Genomic DNA, 24,190 nt, shown 5'->3' on the forward strand with positions numbered 1-24,190 from the left:
TCGTTTCCTTCTCTATCTCTAAAATCTATTCCTCTCTTTCTCTCTCTCTCCAAATCACTCCCCTGTTCTTGGACAATGGCTGCTCTCCAGAGCTCATTCACCTCGCTCAATCTCGGCACCACTTCCTTCCTCGGACAACGCGTCTCTCCCTCCCTCCACCTCCCACTTGTAAGCTTTTCTTTTCAATTTCCCGCTCACTCTACTTTCAATTCATTTCTTCAAAAGTGTAATTCACAATTCAATATTTCCAACTAAATTGTTCAATTACCGTCTTGAATTGCCATATTTTCCTAGGATAGCAATTGAAATTTTAACGATGTGATCTTGTTTGATGGTAAGGACTGAAATGTTTAAGCAGCTGAATTGATTGATTGCACTTATATATGCTTCTGTTAAATTCTCCATATCTTGTCCCACATCGGCTTGGTGATGATCCTATCTCTTCTATATAAGTGTGGATAACCCTCCCCTCCCCTTATGAGGCCTTTTAAGGGGTGAGTGACCCATTTCTAATAGCTTCTTTTCACATATCAATACACTTGTATTGGAAACATAAGGTTTTCTGAGCTATTGGTCCAACGTAGTTAGGCTAAGAGGCCAATGCACATATATACATAGCATGCTTTGTAAACTTGAGGAGTTGTTTTTGGTGAAATGTGTGAGGTTTCCTTTTATATTCCAGAAGCCGTGAAGCTCGGTGCATCTTCTTTTTTAATAATTCGTGCTTCTGATAGCAGGTTAGGCTACCAGAGCAGCCGAGTTCAATTGTCGCCAAGGTGCGTTTCTTTCGAGCATGTTTTCACTTCATTTGTTGTTCCTAGTAGGGAAGAAATGCACCTGACTTAGCTTCATCAATCTAATCTCTCTATAAATTTTTCCCGCGCCATTGTTAGATATGTTAATTATAGTCTCCCAGTGCATAACTTGCATATTTATCATAACCTGATGAAACTAATTTTTTCATAGGTAGCCTAGGATTGGACAGGAACAATTCTTGCTTCCAACAGTTGTATTACGTTCGTTCTTTTATGATTATTTTTAAAAATGACATTGTTGTTTGCTATTCTCTTGCTTGCTGTTTCGACATTTTGCAGTGTGATACTTCTCAAAGCATTCCACAAATCTGAATGTATCTGCAAAGTTGCAACTAAAGTTTCTTGTTAACTACCTTAAAATCTCACAAACAGCTTAAACGATGGGAACGGAAAGAGTGCAAACCGAACAGTCTACCAGTGCTACAGAAAATGCACGTTAAACTTGGAGATACTGTAAAAGTCATATCGGGAAAGGACAAAGGTAAAGTCGGCGAGGTAAGCAGGATTATCACGCATAACAGCAGCATTGTAATTAAAGATATTAATTTGAAGACAAAGCATGTTAAGAGCAAGGGGGAGGATGAACCAGGCCAGATAATCAAGGTTATTTTCTTTATAATTGACGCTTGAAAATCTTATGTGGTGATATGCAACTAAGTCCAAGTGATAAGTTTAATGTATTATCTATTTTCAGATCGAAGCCCCTATTCACAGCTCAAATGTTATGCTATATTCAAAAGAGAAGGATGTGGTGAGCAGGGTAGGTCATAAAACCCTGGATGATGGTAAACGCGTACGCTACCTTATAAAGACGGGAGAGATTATTGATAGCGCAGAGAACTGGAAGAGAGTGGCTAAAGAAAAGGAGAAAGCAACAGAATTAGCTACTGCCTCTTAGAAGACCAGGTTCTGTATATCCGTTTGATGTATCCCAGCTATGTAATACTAATCTAGATCTTCAATTTGTACTCCTCAATTTATTCTTTTAACTTACATTTAAAGAACACACTATTTTCTCCTTCCCAAATTTTAATATGACCAATTTGATAAAATTCTTTAGCATGTGGTAACCTCAAGATGTGAATAGCTACATCTCTTTCTGTAATTTCTTAAATATCATGCAGTGAAGATGCTGTTAATCAACTAAATAAGTCACAAAAGGCTAAACTTATGTTTTGCATAAGAAGCAGCAGTTTAAGATGATCATTCAACTAATTTACCTAAAAATATATGCATTGGTGTAAGCTGCTGCCTAGTCACAGACTCACAGTGTAGTATTTGGAGATTTTCAGCTTGGTTTGTTGGGAGGTGTTCTTCTACTCTCTTTTCTCTTAGGTGCATGATTGAAGATTTGGCTTCTTTTTAGCTAGCAAGATTTTATATAGGTGTTATGTAGTGGTATAATTCTTACAAATATGCACAATTTACAAAAATGTTTGTACCTATTCTAAGAACTATGTTATAAAACAGAAATGAAATTATAGAGAATAGAAGATGCTAGAATTGAGTTTGAGCTTGAGGATGATGCTTAGTCAGGGGCTGCTCTAATAAATGTATGTAACTTGATAGTAGCATGAATAGACTAACTATGACATGAACAGGGATCCACGACTTGCATCGTGGTTGTAGTAGCTCAGTCACGAACCATGCTCGTCTCACCCCATCGTGAACAACAAATTTACCTAGCGTAGATTCTGGTAACTGTTTCATTGTGCCACTTAAATCATGACACAAGGTCCAAGATATTGCAGATTGATTTAGTTTACCCAAACTCCAGTATCACAAACAGATTAAACCATTAACTGTCAAAATTCTTCTTCTTCTTCTTCTTCTTCTTCTTCTTCTTCTTCTTCTTCTTCTTCTTCTTCTTCTTCTCTTTTTTACCTGGATACTTTGATATTGGTTGGCTCAGTTTCAAGGCTTTTGCCGAATGCATCAGATGACAAAGGCCATTAGAAGTAGGCTTTTCTGTCAATTTTTGGTGTTGAAGTTTTCAATAGACAAAAACTTCTTGAGAGAGAAGTGTAGCAGGTTGACACCCTGTGACGAGTCCAAATCACTATTAATGCTATTTACATTCAAATATGCTTATTTCAAATTTTCTTAACCAAATATAGATAGTTATGATCTACCTCTCCATTTATAGCCCATGTTTTAATATTGCTTTGCAGAAGAATTGATTCTCTCCAACCTAATCCTAACTGCATCTTTTCTTTCTTCTCAGTCTGAAGAAGCAATGAAATTTACCATTTACCAGACTACAATTACAGTGTTACTATATACAGCTAAGAAACATGTGACACACTTTATGGGTAAGAAAGCTCCAAATGAAAAAATAAAACTCAGCATGAAAGTTAGAGGCATGGAGAAGAGGGCATCAGAAAAAAGTGAGTTGCACAAACACAAGAAATCAAATGTGAAATGTCATGACAAATATAAAACTGCCAGTACAATATGAGCTGTTATTGTCTCGATTCTTGTTCTATATTTTGAACTCACACTATGATTCATTACTCTCAACTAGCCCCCACATTATTTATTGTGCAGAGCAACTTTTATTTGGATTGTATTTTAAACTAAGCAAGTCAAAAACATTCCTCCATCTTTCACATTCATTCATTTCAATCACTACTTCTTTCTTCTTCTAGTTCGCAAAAATACCATCTTCTACCATTTGTTTGTCAAATTTCAAGAGTAATGATTTGGTACCATCTTGTATTCAGAATTTACATGTAAAATATTCAGGAGATTATTACTACTACCATTGTACCAAGGTGACATTTTCATATAAGTAGGTAGTTTGGTCAAAAAATGTTGGGGAACAATTAATTGATGTTTATTTGTTGCTAATGTTGTTAGTTTGAACCAAAATGCAATTATACCAAGGATTGAATTCTACAAAACATCATTAAAATTGTGACACAATTAATCATATAGAAACTAACCTAAACACCAGACCAAAGTCCCTCAAGTTTTACAAATGACCACAAAGCAAGGAAGCAGAGCTTTGGGGTTAAGCAAGTAAAGCTCCTCAACATTGGAATACAAGCCCACCTTCCCGGCCAGGGAATCGAACCCGGTCTGCCCGACAATGTCTAGCACGTTGTCGAGAGGGCGGTGCACCCTCCCGGCGATCACCCTGCACACGATCAACGCCTTCCTAAGGGACGGATCGTCCACATCGTCCTCTATCGACTCAAATGCCCTTCCGCTAGTCGAAGTTGTGAAAACGCCCACTCCGTTTCTCATCTCCCTTTTCGCAGAGAAGCCGTGCCGGATGATGCGGCACACGCTGCATTTGTCGGAGACGCAGAGGGCCGAGGAGCCAACGCCGAGGGCGCAGGCCACGTGGGTGCCGTAGAATCGGAGGAGCTCGTTGCCGTCCGCCAAGCAACGAGGGTGTTTTTTTTGGAGTCTGCTTGCTTTGATCTTTACCATCTCTCTGTAGTCCTCGAATCTGCATAAGGTTTTTTGCATGTTGTGGACTTTTAAAACCCTCTGGATTCTAATGCTGCGGCTCGGCTCAGATTTGGTCGATCTGCAAATGATCTCGACTACCTTTCGCGAGGAGTCACCTTCCACTAGCTCCGTCACTGCATTCGCAAAACGAAACTGTCAGAAAATAAATTGGTCTGGTAGGAAAAGTGGTTAATGACTGAGACCATGATTTTTTTTTCAAATAACGAATCAAAGCGACAAAGGGCTGATAAATAATTGTACCAGCATGGGTAGAGAGGTGGTGGGATTCGAGAGACTCCAACTTGAGGAAGTGTTGGCCGCATTTGTGGCAGGTTGCAGTGCCAGCAGCGTCGTCGTTTCGTGTTTGCGATGTGATTCTATTTTTACGGGTGTCTTGAGAGAATTTAAGGTCGTGTTTGGAAGTGGAGAAGACGACATGGTGGGTGATCGGGTTGAGGAACTCGCTGCTGCCGATGGAGCGAGGGCTGCAAGCCGCGGGGGGAGGCGGCTCGGGATGCCTCTTGCTGCCGTGGATCACGTCTTTGAGGTTCGCGATGGACCTCGAGCAGCCAGAGCGGCTGCTTCTCGACCGCGGCTTCTTCTTCGTCTCGGGATCGTGGACGTCGGAGGAGTTGGATTTGCAGGTGTTCAACGAGAACCAAGCTCTTGGCATGCTGTCTTTCTTCTTCTTCTCCTCCGACATAAGTTTTGTAATGATCAGTTGAATTTAATCTAAATAAAAGTGGTTGATGTGAAGACAAGAGAAGGGTAACATTAATATTGGACTTGGAGTTGGCCCCTCATCGTCAAACAGATTGTGGGATTTTATGAATCAAGATATTAATGCGTTACATCAAAATATATTCATAATCTCACTACCAAGATTTCGAGTTCAAACCACTGTTGACGCGGCAATTTGGTTTTAGTTAGTATTATGTATACAGGAATATAAATATTAAATACATTTGGATATTTTGGATTTTCATTTTGTAAATGAAATTACAAAGTATTTGAAATGATTAAAGTTATTATCCTATGAATATTTGTGTCGCGAATCACATTTTATTAATATAAAAAATGTAATAAAAAATTATCAATGTATTTTACCATCGAATTAATTTATTAGAGGGCCAATTCTAATGGTACACTACTATTATTATAATAAGTCAACTAATTTGTATACGTAAATCTTGAAAAAAGTACAATAATAAATGCTAGATTCAATTTGTTATATATTGGTGTAAAAACAGATCGCGGTTCTAGATTTAATAGTGTTGATGCATGACCTATGATCTTTTGCGTTGAACGGAGGAATATATGTGAATCTTGGACCAGAGTCGATTAATTAATTGTTATCAACCAAAATAATTACCGAAAAATAGAGTCAAAATAGTTAAGTTTTTTCAATCCCATATATCTTAGTTCCATATATCATTTTGATGGAATCAAATTTGTCAATTTTTTTGGATGAGGTTTTTAAGTTAAATTCAATTTCCATAATTCGAGGGAGAATGCCTTTTATCGTTAATTACTTTAAAATACGTATAAGATTTTATTAAGTTTAAAAATATAGATTCCATTACCAATTCAAACTTTGTAATCAAAATTTGAAGAAATATTAATAGACACAATAATTATGAGTTTCCGTAGTGTATCGATCCATATCCGCTTCAATGAAACAAAGTAGAATTACGGAGCCGTGCAAAAATGATGACTAAATTGAATGCTGCATTCCAAATAATATAATCATTTCAATTCAATCCGTTCAACATCATTCAACCAATTCCTCATCAGCAGAATGTTATATATTTCCATATTAATTTAACTATTGTTTTATTATGTCCTATTATTACGGAATATTTTAAAATATTATTCTTTTGCTATAAACTTTGAAGATGATATACTAATACTATTATGAATTTATATTGGGATGTCGATTACATACTAAAAACCGAATCCGGCTTAAATTATAGTAGGATGTGAACGACTAAGTTGCATTCAATTGATGATGTAAACGATTTGAGTGACATTTTATCAATATTATAGACTTATTTTTAAGCTTCAATCATACAAAAGTTGAATTTTTAAATCATAAATTTAAGCTCACATCATTAATTACTGCATATCATCTCAATAATCAATATTATTGATAGTAGTGAACTACAAAAATAGTCCTGTGTTTATTTCGCCAGTGAATCCTGAACTTTAAAAGTATCCCAAGACAACCCTGGACTAAGCGTTTATCTCAAAAATGGTCCTTTTTCACTATTTCGTGACAAAAATACCCTTTTTGGGGGTTTTGGGTGGTTTGGACAATTTGGTCTTTTTACATTTTAAATCTGATATTATTTTAGTTATGTAGTACTAAATCTGATATTATTTCAAAATTATGATTCTTCTTCCATTTTGTCATTCTTCACTTTGTTTCTTTATTTCAATATTAGATTTAATTTTATAAAATTAAATTTTAAATTTCGATTCTTAAATATCAATAATTTTTTTTAATTATTAAAAATACTATTAAATAACAGATTAATAGTTTTAATCAATATTTGATAGCGTCTAATATTTAATCAATAAGATACGACGACACCTTAGTTTTAATCATAAATAGATCATATAACACGATTTATTCTGAATAAATATGCATCTAATGTAAGACTAATATAATTTTCGTTTATTAATTTGAAAACAATCATAATTAACTAGAAAATTTCAACAAAATTTCTCCTATATCAAATTTTCAGTAGTATCAAATTTTTAGTCAACTTCATAATATTTTTAGTCGAATTCTCCTATACATTAGATGCATATTTATTTCAGAATATATCGTGTTATATGATCTATTTATGATTAAAGCTATTACTTATTGATTAAAATTAAAGCGGCGGCTTACCTTGTTGATTAAATATTAGACACTATCAAATATTGATTAAAACTATTAATTTGTTATTTAATAGTAATTTTAATAATTAAAAAAAATTATTTATATTTAAAAATTGAAATTTAAAATTTAATTTTATGAAACTAAATATAATATTGAAATAAAGAAACAAAGTGAAGGATGACAAAAGGAAAGAAGAATGATAATTTTGAAATAATATCATATTTAGTACATCACAAAAATAATATCAGATTTAAAATGTAAAAAGACCAAATTGCCCAAACCTCCCAAAACCCTCCAAAAGGGTATTTTCGTCACGAAACAGTGAAAATTGATCATTTTCGAGATAAACACTTAGTCCAGGGTTGTCTGAGGATATTTTTAAAGTCTAGGATTCATTGGCGAGATAAACACATAGTTCAAGGACTATTTTTGTAGTTCACTCTATTGATAAAATATCACTCAATTGTCTATATCTTTCAAATTAAGTTAAAATTTGTGTTCATGTGGGTAATCGACAAACTAATACAAATTCATAATATTATATAAAAAATATTCAAAATTCATGAATTTTTATTTTTTAAAAAGGTTACGTGATATTAGAAGGCATTTATATTTGATAAATAGTACTAGTAGTATTATACTTGATGCATATTTCAAAAAGAATATAGAGTCCTGTTCCTTTACACTGTGACGTACTCAATACATAAATGTGATATTATTATGTCTAGCAATACATGTAATTACGAAATGTAATTGCTGAATGATTAATTGGGTTCTGATCAATACATCCTTACAGTAATTTAAAGTAATACATAAATAATCACAAAAAGACACATTTTCAAATCATGACGCAAGAATTGAACTCTTTGCTTAAATTATATGCAAAAATTATTAGTTACAAATATTTATGATGGGCTAAAATAATCTTGGATGGCATTAAAAGAAAACAATAGTTGTATTGCATCGATCATTCATTAAGTGCACTCCACATGTTAAAGTGCAACCATAATATATCTATCGCATTAGTTGTGAGAAAACGACTACTTTCTCCACTGCATTAAATATTATTGATAATACCACTCCTTTTAATTAGCGTTATAGTAATTGTTTTTCATACAATTTATTCATACAATAGAGATTGGAATTACTTGGTCACGTGTAATGTTGCTCCTTAAAAGATGGTGTCAATATTAATCCACGTGCAGCTGTAGTAGTCTATTAATTAGTTCTAATTCACTTTCATTATATATACATCCAAATATTATTAAATAAAATCATTTTAGTAAAAAAAATATTTTTCGACAGTTCAAATTAAGAAAAATGGACGAAGAGAATGCACGTTATATATCACGCTAATATAGCAGCTCAATCCTCTGCAAAATTTAGCTAATTATGAATTCTTCTAAAAGAGTAAAACATAAATGACTATTTTATGCTTAGCCTTCCTTAGCATTACAGATAATTATGTTTATAAATTATAGCATTCCACCAAAATTTTGGTTAATATATAGTAGCAAATTGCCTTTAACGTAATAAGTTCTTGTGGGGTTCCAAATTTCCATATGCTATATATATAGCTAGGTTGGTTTTGTCAACATTTAAAAATACGACGATTTCAAATATACAAAGTCAACTCATATTTATAGATACAAGGATCTTAAAGTTAGTAATCAAGGATATGACGAGCTCACGAGCATATGCATGCATACTTTTTAATATAAAAGAAATATAGTGAATAAATGAGAAGTATTAATACAATTACCCAATATAATTCAAATTTTTAAAATTATATTTAATTAAGCCTGTAACATAACTAACCTCACCACTCCTTTTCATTCAGTTTTATCTTTTACTAATAACTTATTAATTTGGTTTCTTCCGCAATTCATTCCATTACGATTTTCCCTTCAAACCTCATTAAATAAATTCTTTTTTAAGTAAAGAAAGCAGTGAAAAATTATAAAAAAAAAAAGAAACCAAATGATAAGAGACACATACTCTATCATACAAAATCTAATAAGGACTCATGTAAGGAATTTCCAAAACATGAACGTCATTATGAAAAAGTATAGGCATAATGCGAAAAAAATTCAGCGATATAACTCAATTTTCTATGTACTGATGAATCAGTCAATCTAGTCATCAGTCAATCTAGTCATTTCCCCACTCTTGGTCATGGTAGTGTGATCGGTACAATTAGATCTCAAAAATAAACATCCACATTAAAATATATTTGAATATTTCAAAAGAAATGGAAAGTATTTGAATATTAAAAAATATCAATGCAAACAAAGAAAAGAATCGATGTTGCAAAAGAAGAATTTTAACTGAAGAAACACCGATTTAGTTGTTTGTTACTTAAAACTTAAATAAATGAAATTGAATGCATAATTTTTTTTCATATTTTTATTCTCATTTTCTGATAAAAAAAATAGAACAAAAAATCAAATATTTGCATGATGAATTAAAAAGAAATGGAAAGAATAGAATATTAAAAATTATCAATGCTAACAAAGAAAAGAAATCAATGTTTCAGAAGAAATAAAGAATTTTAACTAAAGAAGCATTGAACTTTAACATTGATTTAGTTACAGAGAGAACTGCATTCTTAATCCTTGAACTTAAATAAACGAAACGTGTTTTAACGATGAACAATACGAATTTAAATGCGAACTTAATAAATTATTAAGGCATTCTTTATTAGCAAAAAATGCTTACAAGCATATAGTGTAGATCCAGTTAAAGGTCAAAGGTCAGTACCTACGTGCAAGCACACATGGTAGATTTAGTATAGCTAAAGGTCAGTACTTGGATATCGAACACAAGGAATAAGATTGCAACTGACTATTATATACTAAGCACCATATACTATCTAGAGACACAAAGTTTTTTGTTTAATTTTATAAACTAGACATAAATAAATGAACAAATAACATAAAGCATAAAACAAATAATACAAAACAGGCTAAATAATGTAGAGTTTTATGATCCAATTACTACGACCTAGTGATAAGTAATCTCACATAACTTTTACCTTTACGTGTATCCAGGATTATTAGGAAAGTCGCGATTCTAGGTCAAACTCTCTATCGAATGCACCTATCCAATAGATTAGACTCTAACTATCAAAGTCTCCTCCAAATAGATTAGATTCTAACTCCTCAAGTTTCTAAGACTCAAGCCCTCACAAAAGGTCCCCCTCTCTTGAGTGTAGATAAACCTATGTGTTGTACTCATTCCTTTTACTACGTAAAAGTAGTTATCTCTCTATTAATATAGTGAAACGGACATAGTTCTAAAGTTGGTCAGACAAAAGAACAATAAAAGCATAAGAACAACCAAAACAATCACAAGAGCTAGGATAAGGTTCAGTTCAATAAATCAAAACATGTTCATAATAGTCTTCAACAAAAAAACTACTCCTTCCGTCCACAAAAAATAGAGCACATTTACCATTTTTGGCCGTCCACAAAAAATAGAGCATATTCATTTATGGAAAGTTTTCAACAAATAATAACCCTACACATCATTCCACTAACACTACTTCTCACTTACTTTTTCTCCTTCTCTCTTAATTTTTTCCCTTCTCTCTTACTTTACCAATTCCACATTAAAACCCGTGTCATACACCAATTGCTCTATTTTTTGTGGACGGAGGAAGTACAAAGGATGTTTAACTATTCACAGACAAGTAGTAAAAACAATAATAAAAGTACTAGACATGAAAGAAATTGATAAAACCAAGGTTGATCTTCAATCTTCTATCTCTCTTGCCTGGATCTGTAGAGCTCCGCTCCAGTGGAAGATGGATGAATTATGTGTGGAATATGAGATGAAAGAAGGTTAGAGAGGGAGAAATGGAAGCTCTGAGACTAAGATTATAAATTAGGTTATGAGGTATTTATAGGCAAGAAAAAAGGTTTAGGCATGGTAAAAATTGTCCTCCAAGTAATATAAAAGATATTATTTTCGAATCCTTCAATTAATAGGAGAGATTTGGGCAATAATTTCTCACTTCCTTGAATTTCCGCCCAATTTTCGTCAGCTTTTACTGCACGGCGCAATGTTCGTAGAATAGGCATAACTTTCTCCACAAAACTCCGATTGAAACGTGCGAGGTATCCACGCGAAGATCTTTCGAATATGAAGAGAATGGTACTTCCTCCGTCCACAAAAAATAGTGCAATTGGTGTATGACATGGGTTTTAATGTAGAATTGGTAAAATAAGAGAGAATGAAAGAAAGTAAGAGAGAATGAGAAAAAGTAAGTGAGAAGTAGTGTTAGTGGAAGGAGAAATAGTGCAATTGGTGTATGACATGAGTTTTAATGTTGAAAACTTTCCAAAAATGAATGTGCTCTATTTTTTGTGGACGGCCAAAAATGGTAAATGTGCTCTATTTTTTGTTGACGGAGGGAGTATGAATTAATCACTTATTGGACTTCAACACTGCCAGGAAACTCAGCTTGAATTGAGGCTGCTGCACCTTGGACTTTTTGCACATTTTCTTCCTTTTTCTATCTATTCTCAGTAAACACGTCAAAATACTAACATGTACTATAAAATATGCAATTTAAAACATAATTTGCATAATTGACATTTAAAATGAGTCAAATTTAGTCCTTAAAAACATGTAAAATCCGTGTTTGTCAATTATGATAGAGAAATAGGTAAAGTGAGCAAAATATAGAAAAGATATAAAGAGAATGTGAATATAGTAGGAGAAAGAAATATACAAAAGTGAGTAATAAATTAGAAGTAATTTTCTATTTTTAGTATGAGACTAACTTTAGTAGACTGAAACCTGCCAAGAGTACGCGTGCTGAAAATAAGATATACTCCCTCCGTTCCATATTAATGGAGACGTTTCTTTTCGGCACGGAGATTAAGAAAAATTGTGTTAGGTGAGTTAAGTAAAGGGAGAATAATGTGGAAAATGAAAAAGGTAGAGAGATGAAGAGAGAAAATAGTAAGAGAGAGTAAAGTAGGTGTGGAAAAATATGTTGACTTTTATTAAAAAGGGAAATGACTCTATTACTATGGAACGGAGGAAGTAGTAAAATATAATCGCAGACTGACCAAGCAGACTAACTGGACCAAACTCTATTACGTGTCGTCGTACGCTCAATCCAAAGCTACTTTCAAAACCTTAACCCACAAATACTACTCCTACGTCCGCCATTAGCAGTCTCATTTCTTGGCGGCACGAGTGATTCACTTGGATTTTACATGAATTTAGAGGGTAGTTTTACTTGGTTTTGATCATATATTGTGTACTTTGAGACATGATTATAGCTACTTCTCTATTATGTTGGTATTTTGACCATTTTGTGAAGAATGTGTAGAAAAATGTACAAAATATATGGATGTGCAGCTGCTCAATGTTCGAGACAGCTTTTCTAGAGATTTTGAAGTCCGATTAGCATTTAATGCATACCATTCTCTTCGTATTCGAAAGAGCTTCGCGTGGATATCTTAAACGTCTCAATCGGAGTTCGGTAAAAGAAGTTATGACCGTTTTACCAAGACTGCGCAGAGCAGTGACATAGCTGGCGACCCGCCAGGTTCGCATGCAAACGAACCTGGCGACCCGCCAGCAAAACACGAAAAAAATGCCGTAAGCAGCTGGCGACTCGCCAGCTTCGACGCACACCCAACCTGGCGACCCGCCAGCTTCGTCCAACAGTTTATTTCGGACCCAAAGTCAACCCTAGGTATATATATGCCTAGGAAACGCCTCCAAACACAACTTACACGCCTTCAACCCCAAAAATACTAATTTTTCACCTAGGAAGAAGAGAAGAACGAGCAGAGGACGAGTATTCATCGCAAGATTGAAGACGAGACCTCCAATCCGCCCAATCCAATTCTAGGAGTTTCTACTTTTAGTTTTATTCTTGTTCAAACAATGTTTTTGAATATTTCTTTGAATTCCTTTGACTTTTGTGTTGAACATGAGTAGCTAAATCCTTCGTAGAGTTCTACGGGGGAGATACAATGATTCTTATGTTTAATTGATTTCCTTTTTCTATGCCTTGGCTCATGTGGTTATTTTGATTTCTTCTGTGCTTATACATTTATTTGACTGATCACCTTATAAATGCATGTGGATTTTACTACAAGAACTGAGAAGTGAGTAGTTTAATTTGAAAGAGAAGAAATTGACGTCTTTGCCAATATAATCGAGAGATTTGAGCCTTTGAATGAAGCTAAGTATCTTAGGAGCTATTAGGAGTTGTTGCCTTAGTTCTAGGAAGGAGACTTCGGTTTTAGGTAGCAATCTACAAATTATATGCTTTGAGAAAAGATATAGTTTTACCTTAGTGATAGCTTAATAACCCTTGAGACCCTTTGTTGGCATAGTTAGGAAGTTAGTTGAGCATAGGATAGTTGTTATCGATCTCGTAGGATTCTACTCTCCTCATCCTTGATCTACATCCGTATTCTCTTATTTGCTTTTAGTTCTCTAGTTGTTTTTAATTGTTTTTACCTTGCTTTTAAATAGATTTAGAAAACCCAAACTTTCCGATCCATCTAGATAGTAGTTGAGGTTGGTTCGTGGTAATTAGGTTGACACTGATTGTCTCTGTGGATACGATACTCTTTACTTACTATTTGCTACATTAGCCCCGTACACTTGCGGGTATACTTTTGTTAAAAATAAGTTGAGTCAAGTTTTTGGCGCCGTTGTCGGGGACAATTTTGTGTTACTATAGCCTAATATCATGATTAAAATTAAGATTACTAATCTAGATTTTACTTGCTTTATTTATTATTTTTTTTTCCTTTTTGAGTTATTCTCACTTTTGTGTTTTTCTTTTCAGGTTGTATGCTCACTCGCTCTAAGGGGCAACCATTAGAGTTATTCGATCATGAGATCGAAGCATCCAACCGAAGGAGAAACGCTCAGAGAAGGCTCAACCAAAGGCGATCACTTTCGCCTCTTAAGAGAGAACCGCCTACTCCTGTTGCAATAACAATGGCGGACAACGGAGAGAACAATGCACCACATCCAGATCCGGTAGTCCATCAACTCCAACTACAACTTGCAGATTTGGTGAAACAGGTTAAAGAAAAAAATGAACAACAAGCCATGGTGCCAGTGCAAAACATGTACGCTTACAGAGAGGTAGATGACCCACCAATTGGCAACGATGGGATCGATGCCAATCATTTTGAGCTCAAGCCAGGATTGCTAAATATGGCTGAGGCTAATGCTTTTGCGGGGAAGGCCAATGAAGATCCCAACAAGCATCTTACTAAGTTTATTCAGATCAGTAACACGGTGAAGCTTAATGGGGTGAGAGATGAACAAATCAAATTAAGGCTATTCCCATTTTCCTTGAGAGATGATGCTAGAGACTGGTACGACAACATGGGGGCAGGATCTATTAAAATGTGGGATGCCATGGTAAACTTATTTTTGGAGAAGTACTTTCCACCCAGCGAAGTTCTAAAGAGGCAAGCAGAGATAATTCAGTTTCAGATGAAGCCACATGAGACAATCCGAGAAGCATGGTCCAGATTTAAGACATTGTTGAAGAGATGCCCTAAGCATGGTCTATGTCCGGGACATCAAGTCATAACTTTTTACAGGGGGTGTACTCCAGAAGCAATGCGCGAACTGAATTGGAGCGCAGGAGGAGCAATCCTTCAATTAGGAGAGAATGATGCCATGCAAGTGATTGAAAGAGTAGCTTCCACTGATGAAGGATGGAATAATGAAAGAAACAAGTCATACAGGGTGGCCTCTGTTATAGAAGATGATAGAATAGACAAAATGTCGAAGCAGCTAGATCTGTTGACCACTCAAATGGGGATCATGGAGATGAGACAACCTGGACCAGAAATGCAGGGAAGAGTTGAAGATGTGAACTATGTGCACCAAGGAGGGAACAACATGAACTTCAACAACTATCGCCCCAACCAAGGGGGTGGTAACTATAACCACTATGGTAACAAGGTGCATCCCAATCTCTCCTATGGGAATCCTAACAATGTTTTGCAACCACCACCGGGATTCACAGTAGCTAATGGAATGGTCAATGAGCAGAAGAAGCCTACTACAGAAGATATCTTGGGAGCATTCATGATTCAGACTACCAAGTACATGGAGAAAACTGACAAGTACATGGAGAGCACTAGTCAAAGGTTGGGGAAGGTTGAAAACGACGTGCAAAGCTTGAATGTGCATATGAAGAGCATTGATACTCAGATTAGTCAAATTTCTCAAGCTGTAGGTGTCCAACATCAGCCAGGGCAATTTCCAGCACAAACAGTAAACAATCCCAAGGACTGCAAGGCCATACACTTGAGAGGTGGTAAAAGCTATGAAGGTCCTTCCATGCCTGTAGAGGAAAAGAAGAGTACTCCAGAAGAAGATGTCAGAGCAGAAGAGAATTCCAAGGGAAAGAATAAGGTGGAAATTCAGACCAAGAAAGACGCAGTGCCAGAAAAGCTGCCCCCTCCCTCCATTCCTACGACAGTTAGAGTGCCCTTCCCATTTGCGGTGAAGAAGAAGAAGTTGGATGAGCAATTCTCCAAATTTCTCGATATTTTTAGGAAGGTGCACATTAATATACCATTGGTGGAAGCTCTACAAGAGATGCCTACGTATGCAAAGTTACTAAAAGATGTGCTCTCTAAGAAGAAGAAGTGGATTGATTATGAGACGGTGAACATATCTGAAAATTGTAGTGCGTTAATTCAAAAGAAGCTACCTGCCAAGCTTAAAGATCTTGGGAGTTTCAATATCTCATGCGTTATTGGAAATGACAGACAGACAAAGGCACTGTGTGATCTGGGGGCGAGCATAAATTTGATGCCATTATCATTTTTCAGAAAGATGAAGATCGGCACTCTCAAGCCGACTACAATCACACTGCAGATGGCAGATAGATCAATCACCTATCATAAAGGAATTGTTGAGGATGTTCTGGTGAAGGTACATGACTTCATATTTCCCGTCGATTTTGTAGTGTTGGATATGGAGGAAGACATGAATGTGCCGCTTATCCTAGGGCGCCCATTCCTAGCAACGGGAAAAGCATTGATAGATATAGCAAAGGGAGAGCTCACTCTTCGTATGGGCAACAAACGACACATTTTGTCTATCTATAATGCTATGAAGACTCGTGAAGATGAGGAACTTATTATGAAGATGGAGTGCAAAGCGGTGCATGTTGTAGAGGTCCAAAAGACACAAGCAATTGAGTCCACATTGGGGGATTTTTCATTGCCGCGGTGGATGTTTGGTTCATGTGGTGGATCAATTTCTAAAGAAGAGACTGCATCAAATCCTAAAGTGAAGGAGAAGAAAACAAAAGCTGAAAATTCACCCAAAGTGGAAACCAAAATTTGTGATGGAGCTTTGAAAACTACTTGGTGGAAGAAGAGATTGGCTAGATCATATGCTTCCAAGATTGATAGAAAATCCAACACCACCATTTATGGCGTGACATGATGCAGCTCATGGAGGACGTCGAGCCAACGACGATAACCAAAGGCACTGTAGGGGAGGTAACCCCTAGTAGGTAACTTTTAAAATTATATTTTCATTTTATTTTTGGTGTGTTTTTTTGTTTCTTGCTTACCATGTATGTCTCCCTTCTCCACCAACTTTTCAAACTTATTCTTTGCTTAGCTTTGAATAAGTTTGGGGGGATGATATGGTGGATAGGGACACTAACGAGGTACGTATCTTATTGCTTTTGTTGCTTTATTTTGTTTTAGGATAGAATTATTTTGTTAGAACTCCTTGAATGCTTGCTTTGATTGGTTGGGATTGATTGAAAAAAAAAATATTTGAAATTGAATTGAAAAACTTGGTAGTAATTTGGGTGAAGACTAGTCGTCTATGATAAAAGAACCTTCCACTTTGAGCTATCACTTGACCATTGACTTGAGAGTTTGAGTAATAGGATGCATAAGTAACGAATTGCTTGTTTGCCTTGATTCATGCTATTTGCCCAGTGAGACTTGAGCTTTTAATTCTTTCATGTGTGATTTATCATCAATTGTGTATGTGTTTCTAGAACTTGCTCCTTGTCTTCTTGAGTCTACATAGTGACCTTAGAGATAGGGGAAGATGTTAGGCCATTGTTGTTAGCCTTATTTTTACCTAAACACTAACCTTGCTATATAATAATACCCTTGATAGCCAAGTTTGAGCCTATTGCCTTTTCTTTTGTCAAGCTAATCAAGTGGGTTGGGAATCCTAGACTCTAGAATTGTTGAGTTGTGAAAAGAAGAATTTGGAGAGTTTAGTTGTTGAAAGAAATTGGTCGTGTTTAGCTTATCAAGTTGGAAATTGGTTGTACTTAGAAAGAAAAAAAAAAGAGAAAAGAAAAGAAAGAAGAAAAGAAAAAAAATGGAAAAGAAAAAGAAAAAAATATATAGTATATAGAGAATAATTCAAGGCCTTCGGAAGTTGGGAAGAAATTAGACAAAGTCTAGTTATTGTGGAAAAGTGTTTTGGCGAATGGTTGAAGTTGAAAGTGGATTGTGCAATTTCTTGGGATTTTATCTTTTTGGGAATTTAGTCACTTTAGCCAAATATACCCTACCTTACCAAAGAGCCTACATTATAACCTAAACAAAAGACCTTTCGGACTCTAGATTTATTGTCACACGAAGTAGAGGAGAGGTTAGACATTGAGCAAGCCTATGGTAAACCATGCATTTTTGATTGATTTGAGTGTTACTTGATATCTTATACACTTTGAGTGAGGTGAATATACACACATATATACATCCCGAGTGAAGCATGAATCCAAGGTGATATACGAGTTAGTAGTAAAAGTGCATTCGACGGCTTAACTTGATGGAATTTGTATTGTGATATGCTCCTTTATTACGTATTAATTGAGACGATGATGATGTCTAAAACTCTTTTGAATCCAAGTTTCTTCTAGTTCTTTTTCTTCATTGCTCGAGGACTAGCAATTGTTTAAGTTTGGGGGAGTTGATTCACTTGGATTTTACATGAATTTAGAGGGTAGTTTTACTTGGTTTTGATCATATATTGTGTACTTTGAGACATGATTATAGCTACTTCTCTATTATGTTGGTATTTTGACCATTTTGTGAAGAATGTGTAGAAAAATGTACAAAATATATGGATGTGCAACTGCTCAATGTTCGAGACAGCTTTTCTAGAGATTTTGAAGTCCGATTCGCATGTAATGCATACCATTCTCTTCGTCTTCGAAAGAGCTTCACGTGGATATCTTAAACGTCTCAATCGGAGTTCGGTAGAAGAAGTTATGACCGTTTTACCAAGACTGCCCAGAGCAGTGACATAGCTGGCGACCCGCCAGGTTCGCATGCAAACGAACCTGGCGACCCGCCAGCAAAACACGAAAAAAACGCCGTAAGCAGCTGGCGACTCGCCAGCTTCGACGCACACCCAACCTGGCGACCCGCCAGCTTCGTCCAACAGTTTATTTCGGGCCCAAAGTCAACCCTAGGTATATATATGCCTAGGAAACGCCTCCAAACACAACTTACACGCCTTCAACCCCAAAAATACTAATTTTTCACCTAGGAAGAAGAGAAGAACGAGCAGAGGATGAGTATTCATCGCAAGATTGAAGACGAGACCTCCAATCCGTCTAATCCAATTCTAGGAGTTTCTACTTTTAGTTTTATTCTTGTTCAAACAATGTTTTGAATATTTCTTTGAATATTTCTTAGTTGAGCATAGGATAGTTGTTATCGATCCCGTAGGATTCTACTCTCCTCATCCTTGATCTACATCCGTATTCTCTTATTTGCTTTTAGTTCTCTAGTTGTTTTTAATTGTTTTTACCTTGCTTTTAAATAGATTTAGAAAACCCAAACTTTCCGATTCATCTAGATAGTAGTTGAGGTTGGTTCGTGGTAATTAGGTTGACACTGATTGTCTCTGTGGATACGATACTCTTTACTTACTATTTGCTACATTAGCCCCGTACACTTGCGGGTATACTTTTGTTAAAAATAAGTTGAGTCAACGAGTTTTAAGAAATGTTAAGAAAAGTGGGTGGAAAAAAGTAGGGATGTCAGTGTAGCCCACAACCCGTAGGCTAGCCCGAATAGCCTGCCTAATTTATAGGGTTAGGGCTGAAAATTTCTAACCCGATAAAATTAAAACCTGATTAGCCCGCACCCGATTAATCCACAACGCATTAGGGCTAGACTCAAAAACCCAATGGGCTGGCCCGAAACCCAATAAAATTTCTATTATTTTATTTTTTTTACTCTTAATTCGACACTTTATTGAGTAATTTTATAATATAGATAACTAAAAAAATATTTTTTTACATATTGAATTTTTATAGATATAATAATTGAAAAATAAATTTTCAACTTCAAATTCACTAAAATAATATTTAAATTTCTAAAATATGCATTAAAATTTCACAAAATATCTCAAATATTAGTATTTGATCATGTTTATATATTGAGTTAAGTATATATCTCAAATTTATCATAATTAAATATTTACATTTTATGAATATAACTAATTTTCATCATTATTTGTTGGATTTATGGCATGTTAATCTTATCGGTAGCAACCCAATTAACCCGAGCTTTTAGGGTTAGTGTTGAACTTTTATAACCCGAAAAAAATATAACCCGATTAGCCAGCACCCGATTGACCCATAATCCGAATAGGGTTGGTCCGAAATCCGACGGGCCGATCTTATTGACATCCCTAGGAAAAAGTTAGTGGAATAGGAGTCTCACTTGTATGTATTAGTTTTAAATAAAATGGGAGTGTGTTAGTGGAAGGTGGGATCCTATTACCATTATGGTAAAAGTGAGCCGAGACTCCTATTCGCGGACAGACTAAAATGAAAAAACGGGACTCCTATTCGCGGACGGACTAAAATGAAAAAACGGGACTCCTATTCGCGGACGGAGAGAGTATTAATTAGTATAGAGAAGTAAGGATCGAATCCCACAAGGATGGAGGTGTTGAGCATGCGTTCGGGACATTTTGGGAGGTTTTTGGCTACTGCCACGTGAACTAAATAGGTTAAGAATCTACTTGACTTGGCGGATAAAATAAGGAACTCTACCTAACGGATCAACTAGACACGCTACGTACAGCAACATGCATGAACGACTAAACTCGAAACAAACATTTAAATCTAAGATTAAACAAACAAGAACACTTGCAACTACAAGATCCTGGAACTTTCCTAAAATAGGAAGACAAAGTGTAAAAGTAAAGTGGGGACCATATTTCCTAAACTAACTGGTTTGGCATAAAAGCTATTAAAGTAAAAAGCATAAAGCAAGATCATATTTGGATTCTAACTACCACCTACTTCACCTTCTTCTAATGACCAAGTAAGTACAAAGCAAAAACAGAGTACTCCCTCCGCCCATGATATATTGTCCAAGTTTGACTCGGCACGGGTTTAAGAAATGTGAAAAAAAGTGAGTTGAATAAGATAGTGGAATGAGGGTCTCATATTTATATTTTATAATAGAATGTAAATGTAAAGAGTTGGTGTAAAGTGAGATACTGATGCACTATTTATTAGTACTAAATATACCTGCAAGTATACAGGGGGGATCTAGTATAGCTAAAGGTCAATACCGGGTTGTCGAACACGGGGAATAAGATCACCGACTGGCTACCTCCTACTAAGCCTTTTCTACTATTTAGAAAAACGAAGGGTTTTGGAAAACTTTTTGAAAACAAATAAGCTAAAAGTAGTAAATGGATGATTGTAACACAATTTAAAGGTCAAACAAATGAGATAAGAGAATTCCAGGGATTTACGTTCACAATTATGGTTATACAAATTCCAACTACAATACCCTAGCACAGTTTATACTTCGATAGAACGAGTCACACAAATTATGCCCATGCGGTACAAGCGTAGATTACTAACACTAGGGTTGTCAATCCTAGATTCGTAACTCCTAAAAGCTCCTAAGAACCTTGAAAAGTCTTCACTCTCAATTAACAGTGTCGTTTTAAGGGAAGTTAATTGTAGTGTCTATTAAGTGGATCTAACTCGCCAACCTCCTCTCACGATTATGTAGCAAGTTATATTAAATCAGCATCAAATGTGTCACTCAAGCATGCACTATTACCGAACAACTTAAAGAAGAAACGAAGTATAAACAAAACAGATATTAAATAGAAAACGGAATTTGTATAACCCAAAAAGAGTTACTAACACATCCCTAGAATCCTATGAATTTAGTTACACATGATAGAATAATCTAAAAACATAGTTTGAAAGGAAAACAATGTAAAAATAAGAAGTAAAGTGATAGAACACAAAGGTAGAATCCTGTAGCCTTGATCTTCACTTGACTTGTCTTCAACCTCTTGCACAACGAAGAACACTCAAATATTTTGCTCTAGAATTGCGAGGCAAAGAGTGTGTAAAAGTTTGTGTCTGTATGAAGAGGTTTAAGAGGGTACATATAGGGAGTAGGTCGAATCCTAAGGATGGATGGAAAATGTTGGATAATTTAGGTAAAATCTGGATAAAATCTAAGTCAATTCGTGCACCGCCTTTACGCAGCGGACCGCTGCACGTTGTCCGAAGCCTCTGCAAGTTTGGGTAGCGGTCGCTGCATCTTCTGCGGCGGTCGCTGCAATTAGTCCAGTGACTATGGGATCTTCTCGAGCGGTCGCTGCACCTTCCCCAGCGGTCGCTGGGTGTCTTCAGATTTTTCAGCACAACTTTTCCGGAGCGAACCGCTTCAGGCGTAGCGGTCGCTGTGGCCCAGCGGTCGCTGCGACATACGCAGCGGGCGTCTTGATCACTCTCGAATTCCTTCTACGACTTTTTCCTATCCTTTTAAGCTCAAATATGCACAATTCTCACAAAACATGTCAAAATACCAAAATAGAGAAAACATGTAAAACACTGACATGAATTGTGACTTAGACATTAAAAACAGACCAAATAAGAGCCTTAAAACAGTGCAAAATCCGAGCGTATCAAGTACATTTACCAAAAATAGAAAAAAGCAAAGTGGATAACTTTTCACGGATTGACCAAAATGGAAAAAAATGGACAACATTCACGGACTGGGGGAGTAATAAACAACTTCAACGAAAAGAAACAAAGCATGCTTCAAAATAAGTTGCGAATGGAAAAAAAAAGTTGCGAATGAGAAATTTATACTAAAAACTACCAGATCTACGCTACTTGGTCAATCAGACGACGAACGAATAGAAGCAAACCATGATCATGCAGATCTGAAACAAAGAACACCAGATCTACGAAATCGAAACACGAGCTAACATGGATCTACGAAATCAGACGTTGATCTAAGCATCCTAACTACTAGCAATTGCGAAAAGCATCCAACAAAACAAAAATAAAGCTCAACATCACTAAATCCAACAAGAACTCAAACGTAAACTTCCATAACTTCAGAAATAAGATCAGATCCAACAAAATCCATGGTCAATACTCAAACTGAACGACGAAATACCAAAAGATCTTTAAGCTAATATGTTCAAACTACATAAATACTTAAGAAACGAAACTAAATGATGCGAAATAGGAATGTAAAGATTGTATTTCGCTCCTCAGAGCAGTGAAACCACGATTAAAAATTAGAAAAACCGGAACTAGGATTTCCCCCTCCAAGTGTGGAGGTGTTGTGATTTTTAGGGTGCAATTTTAGTACAAAAAACAAATAAGAAATCCCTAAAAATACTACCTCTGCAAGTATACAGACGTGCAATGTAGTATGAAAGGTGTCGAACCCACATGGAGGAGATTAATTGCTAAAACTAGTAAACCTAACTAAAAAGTAGTAAAATAGTTTAATTTTGGGTTTTTTGATCAAGAGGCAAGTGAAGGACAACACGAGAAGGTAAAATACAAGGGAATCACGATAAAGAGGGAAGACTACTCCTAGCTTGTTTCGGGTTGTTGATGCACTTTTTATTTGCACTAAATAAACCTGCAAGTATACAGAGTATATATAGTATAGCTAAAGGTTAGTACCGGATATCGAACACGGGGAAGGCAAACACAAAGTGTCTATCCTTTACTAAGACTCAATTACTATCTGGAAAAACAAGTAGGTTTTGAAAACTTTTGGAAAACTAAAAACAATAAAAAGCATAGATCAACTAAAAGCAAATAAAACAAGGAGAAAGACAATAGAGATAAGGGAATCCTAGGGATGTGTGTTCACAGTTATGGTTATACAAAATTCCAACTACAATACCCTAGCACAATTTTTACTTTGAAAGGACGAGTCACCTAGCTTATGCTCATGCGATACAAACGTTGATTACAAAGTTAGGGTTGTCAATCCTAACACGTAACTCCAAAAAGTTAACTGTAGTGTCTACTAAGTGAATCTAACTCGCTAGAACTCTGTCACAGTTATGAAGCAAGTTATATTAAATCATACAAGATTGTGTTACTCAATCATGCAGCATCAAGAATACTTAGGGAAGAAACAATGTAAAAACAAAACGGATATTAAATAGAAAAATGAATTTGTATAACCAAAGTCGTTACTAACACATCCCTAGAATCCTATGAGTTTAGTTACATATAATTGAATAAGCTAAAAACATAGATTGAAGGTAAGACAATTTGAACATAAAAATAAAGTAAATAAAATCCGTAGGTTGAATCCTTGTTGTTCTTGATGTTCTTGAAATCATTCTCCAACTCCTTACACAATTGAAGTACTCTGGGTCTTGATCTCTATGAAGTATTTTGCCAGTAGAAGTTCTTTCTTTTTTATGAAGCTTGAGGTCTTATTTATAGGGAAAAACCAATCCTTGTTGTAGAAGGAAAAGATCTCCAAAATATGGTAAATCTGAGCGCAAATCTAGGGCTTCTTTGATTCGCCGTCTTTCTCCGGTGGGCTGCCGCACCTTGGCCGGCGGTCGCCGCGTTGGAGTCCAGAGTCTGTTTCCTCGGCGGCGGACCGCCGCACGATTCTCCGGCGGTCGCCGGACGAGACTTCTCTTCCAAGCGCATTTTTCCGAGGCGGACTGCTGCATTGATCTGCTCCGCCGGGCGCCGGCGGTCGCCGCA

General features: G+C 35.8%; 2 protein-coding genes across 4 annotated transcripts; one reads left to right on the forward strand and one right to left on the reverse strand.

Moving 5' to 3' along the window:
* Positions 1-3,373, forward strand: LOC125211485 (50S ribosomal protein L24, chloroplastic-like). Of its 3 annotated transcripts, XM_048111306.1 has the most exons (5): positions 1-168; positions 735-776; positions 1,188-1,418; positions 1,510-1,721; positions 3,040-3,373. In XM_048111306.1, exons 1-4 carry the CDS (start codon positions 76-78, stop codon positions 1,711-1,713), a joined length of 570 nt encoding a protein of 189 aa, XP_047967263.1. In that variant the 5' UTR covers positions 1-75; the 3' UTR covers positions 1,714-1,721; positions 3,040-3,373. The 3 variants fall into 3 exon arrangements, with proteins under 3 accessions (XP_047967263.1, XP_047967262.1, XP_047967264.1); XM_048111305.1 differs by lacking the exon at positions 3,040-3,373 and having other exon boundaries at positions 2-168; positions 1,510-1,816; XM_048111307.1 differs by lacking the exon at positions 3,040-3,373 and having other exon boundaries at positions 4-168; positions 738-776; positions 1,510-1,816.
* Positions 3,374-3,680: 307 nt separating this feature from the next.
* Positions 3,681-5,016, reverse strand: LOC125216778. The gene is made up of 2 exons (XM_048118542.1): positions 4,536-5,016; positions 3,681-4,408 (listed from the first exon to the last, which is right to left on the reverse strand). The coding sequence occupies exons 1-2, from the start codon at positions 4,975-4,977 to the stop codon at positions 3,783-3,785; spliced, it is 1,068 nt and encodes a 355-aa protein (XP_047974499.1). The 5' UTR covers positions 4,978-5,016; the 3' UTR covers positions 3,681-3,782.
* Positions 5,017-24,190: the final 19,174 nt, after the last annotated feature.

The sequence above is a fragment of the Salvia hispanica genome, chromosome 3 (assembly GCF_023119035.1).
Source record: "Salvia hispanica cultivar TCC Black 2014 chromosome 3, UniMelb_Shisp_WGS_1.0, whole genome shotgun sequence".
Taxonomy (NCBI): Eukaryota; Viridiplantae; Streptophyta; class Magnoliopsida; order Lamiales; family Lamiaceae; genus Salvia; species Salvia hispanica.

What these genes read in the sequence shown, in the direction of transcription:
- LOC125211485 (XM_048111306.1), top strand. Translation starts at nt 76, where the DNA reads ATGGCTGCTCTCCAGAGCTCATTCACCTCGCTCAATCTCGGCACCACT. An exon ending in CCTCCCTCCACCTCCCACTT is followed by an intron (nt 169 to 734) that starts GTAAGCTTTTCT and finishes TGCTTCTGATAG; the next exon opens with CAGGTTAGGCTACCAGAGCA. An exon ending in CGAGTTCAATTGTCGCCAAG is followed by an intron (nt 777 to 1,187) that starts GTGCGTTTCTTT and finishes TCTCACAAACAG; the next exon opens with CTTAAACGATGGGAACGGAA.
- LOC125216778 (XM_048118542.1), bottom strand. Translation starts at nt 4,977, where the DNA reads ATGTCGGAGGAGAAGAAGAAGAAAGACAGCATGCCAAGAGCTTGGTTC. An exon ending in CCACCTCTCTACCCATGCTG is followed by an intron (nt 4,409 to 4,535) that starts GTACAATTATTT and finishes TTGCGAATGCAG; the next exon opens with TGACGGAGCTAGTGGAAGGT.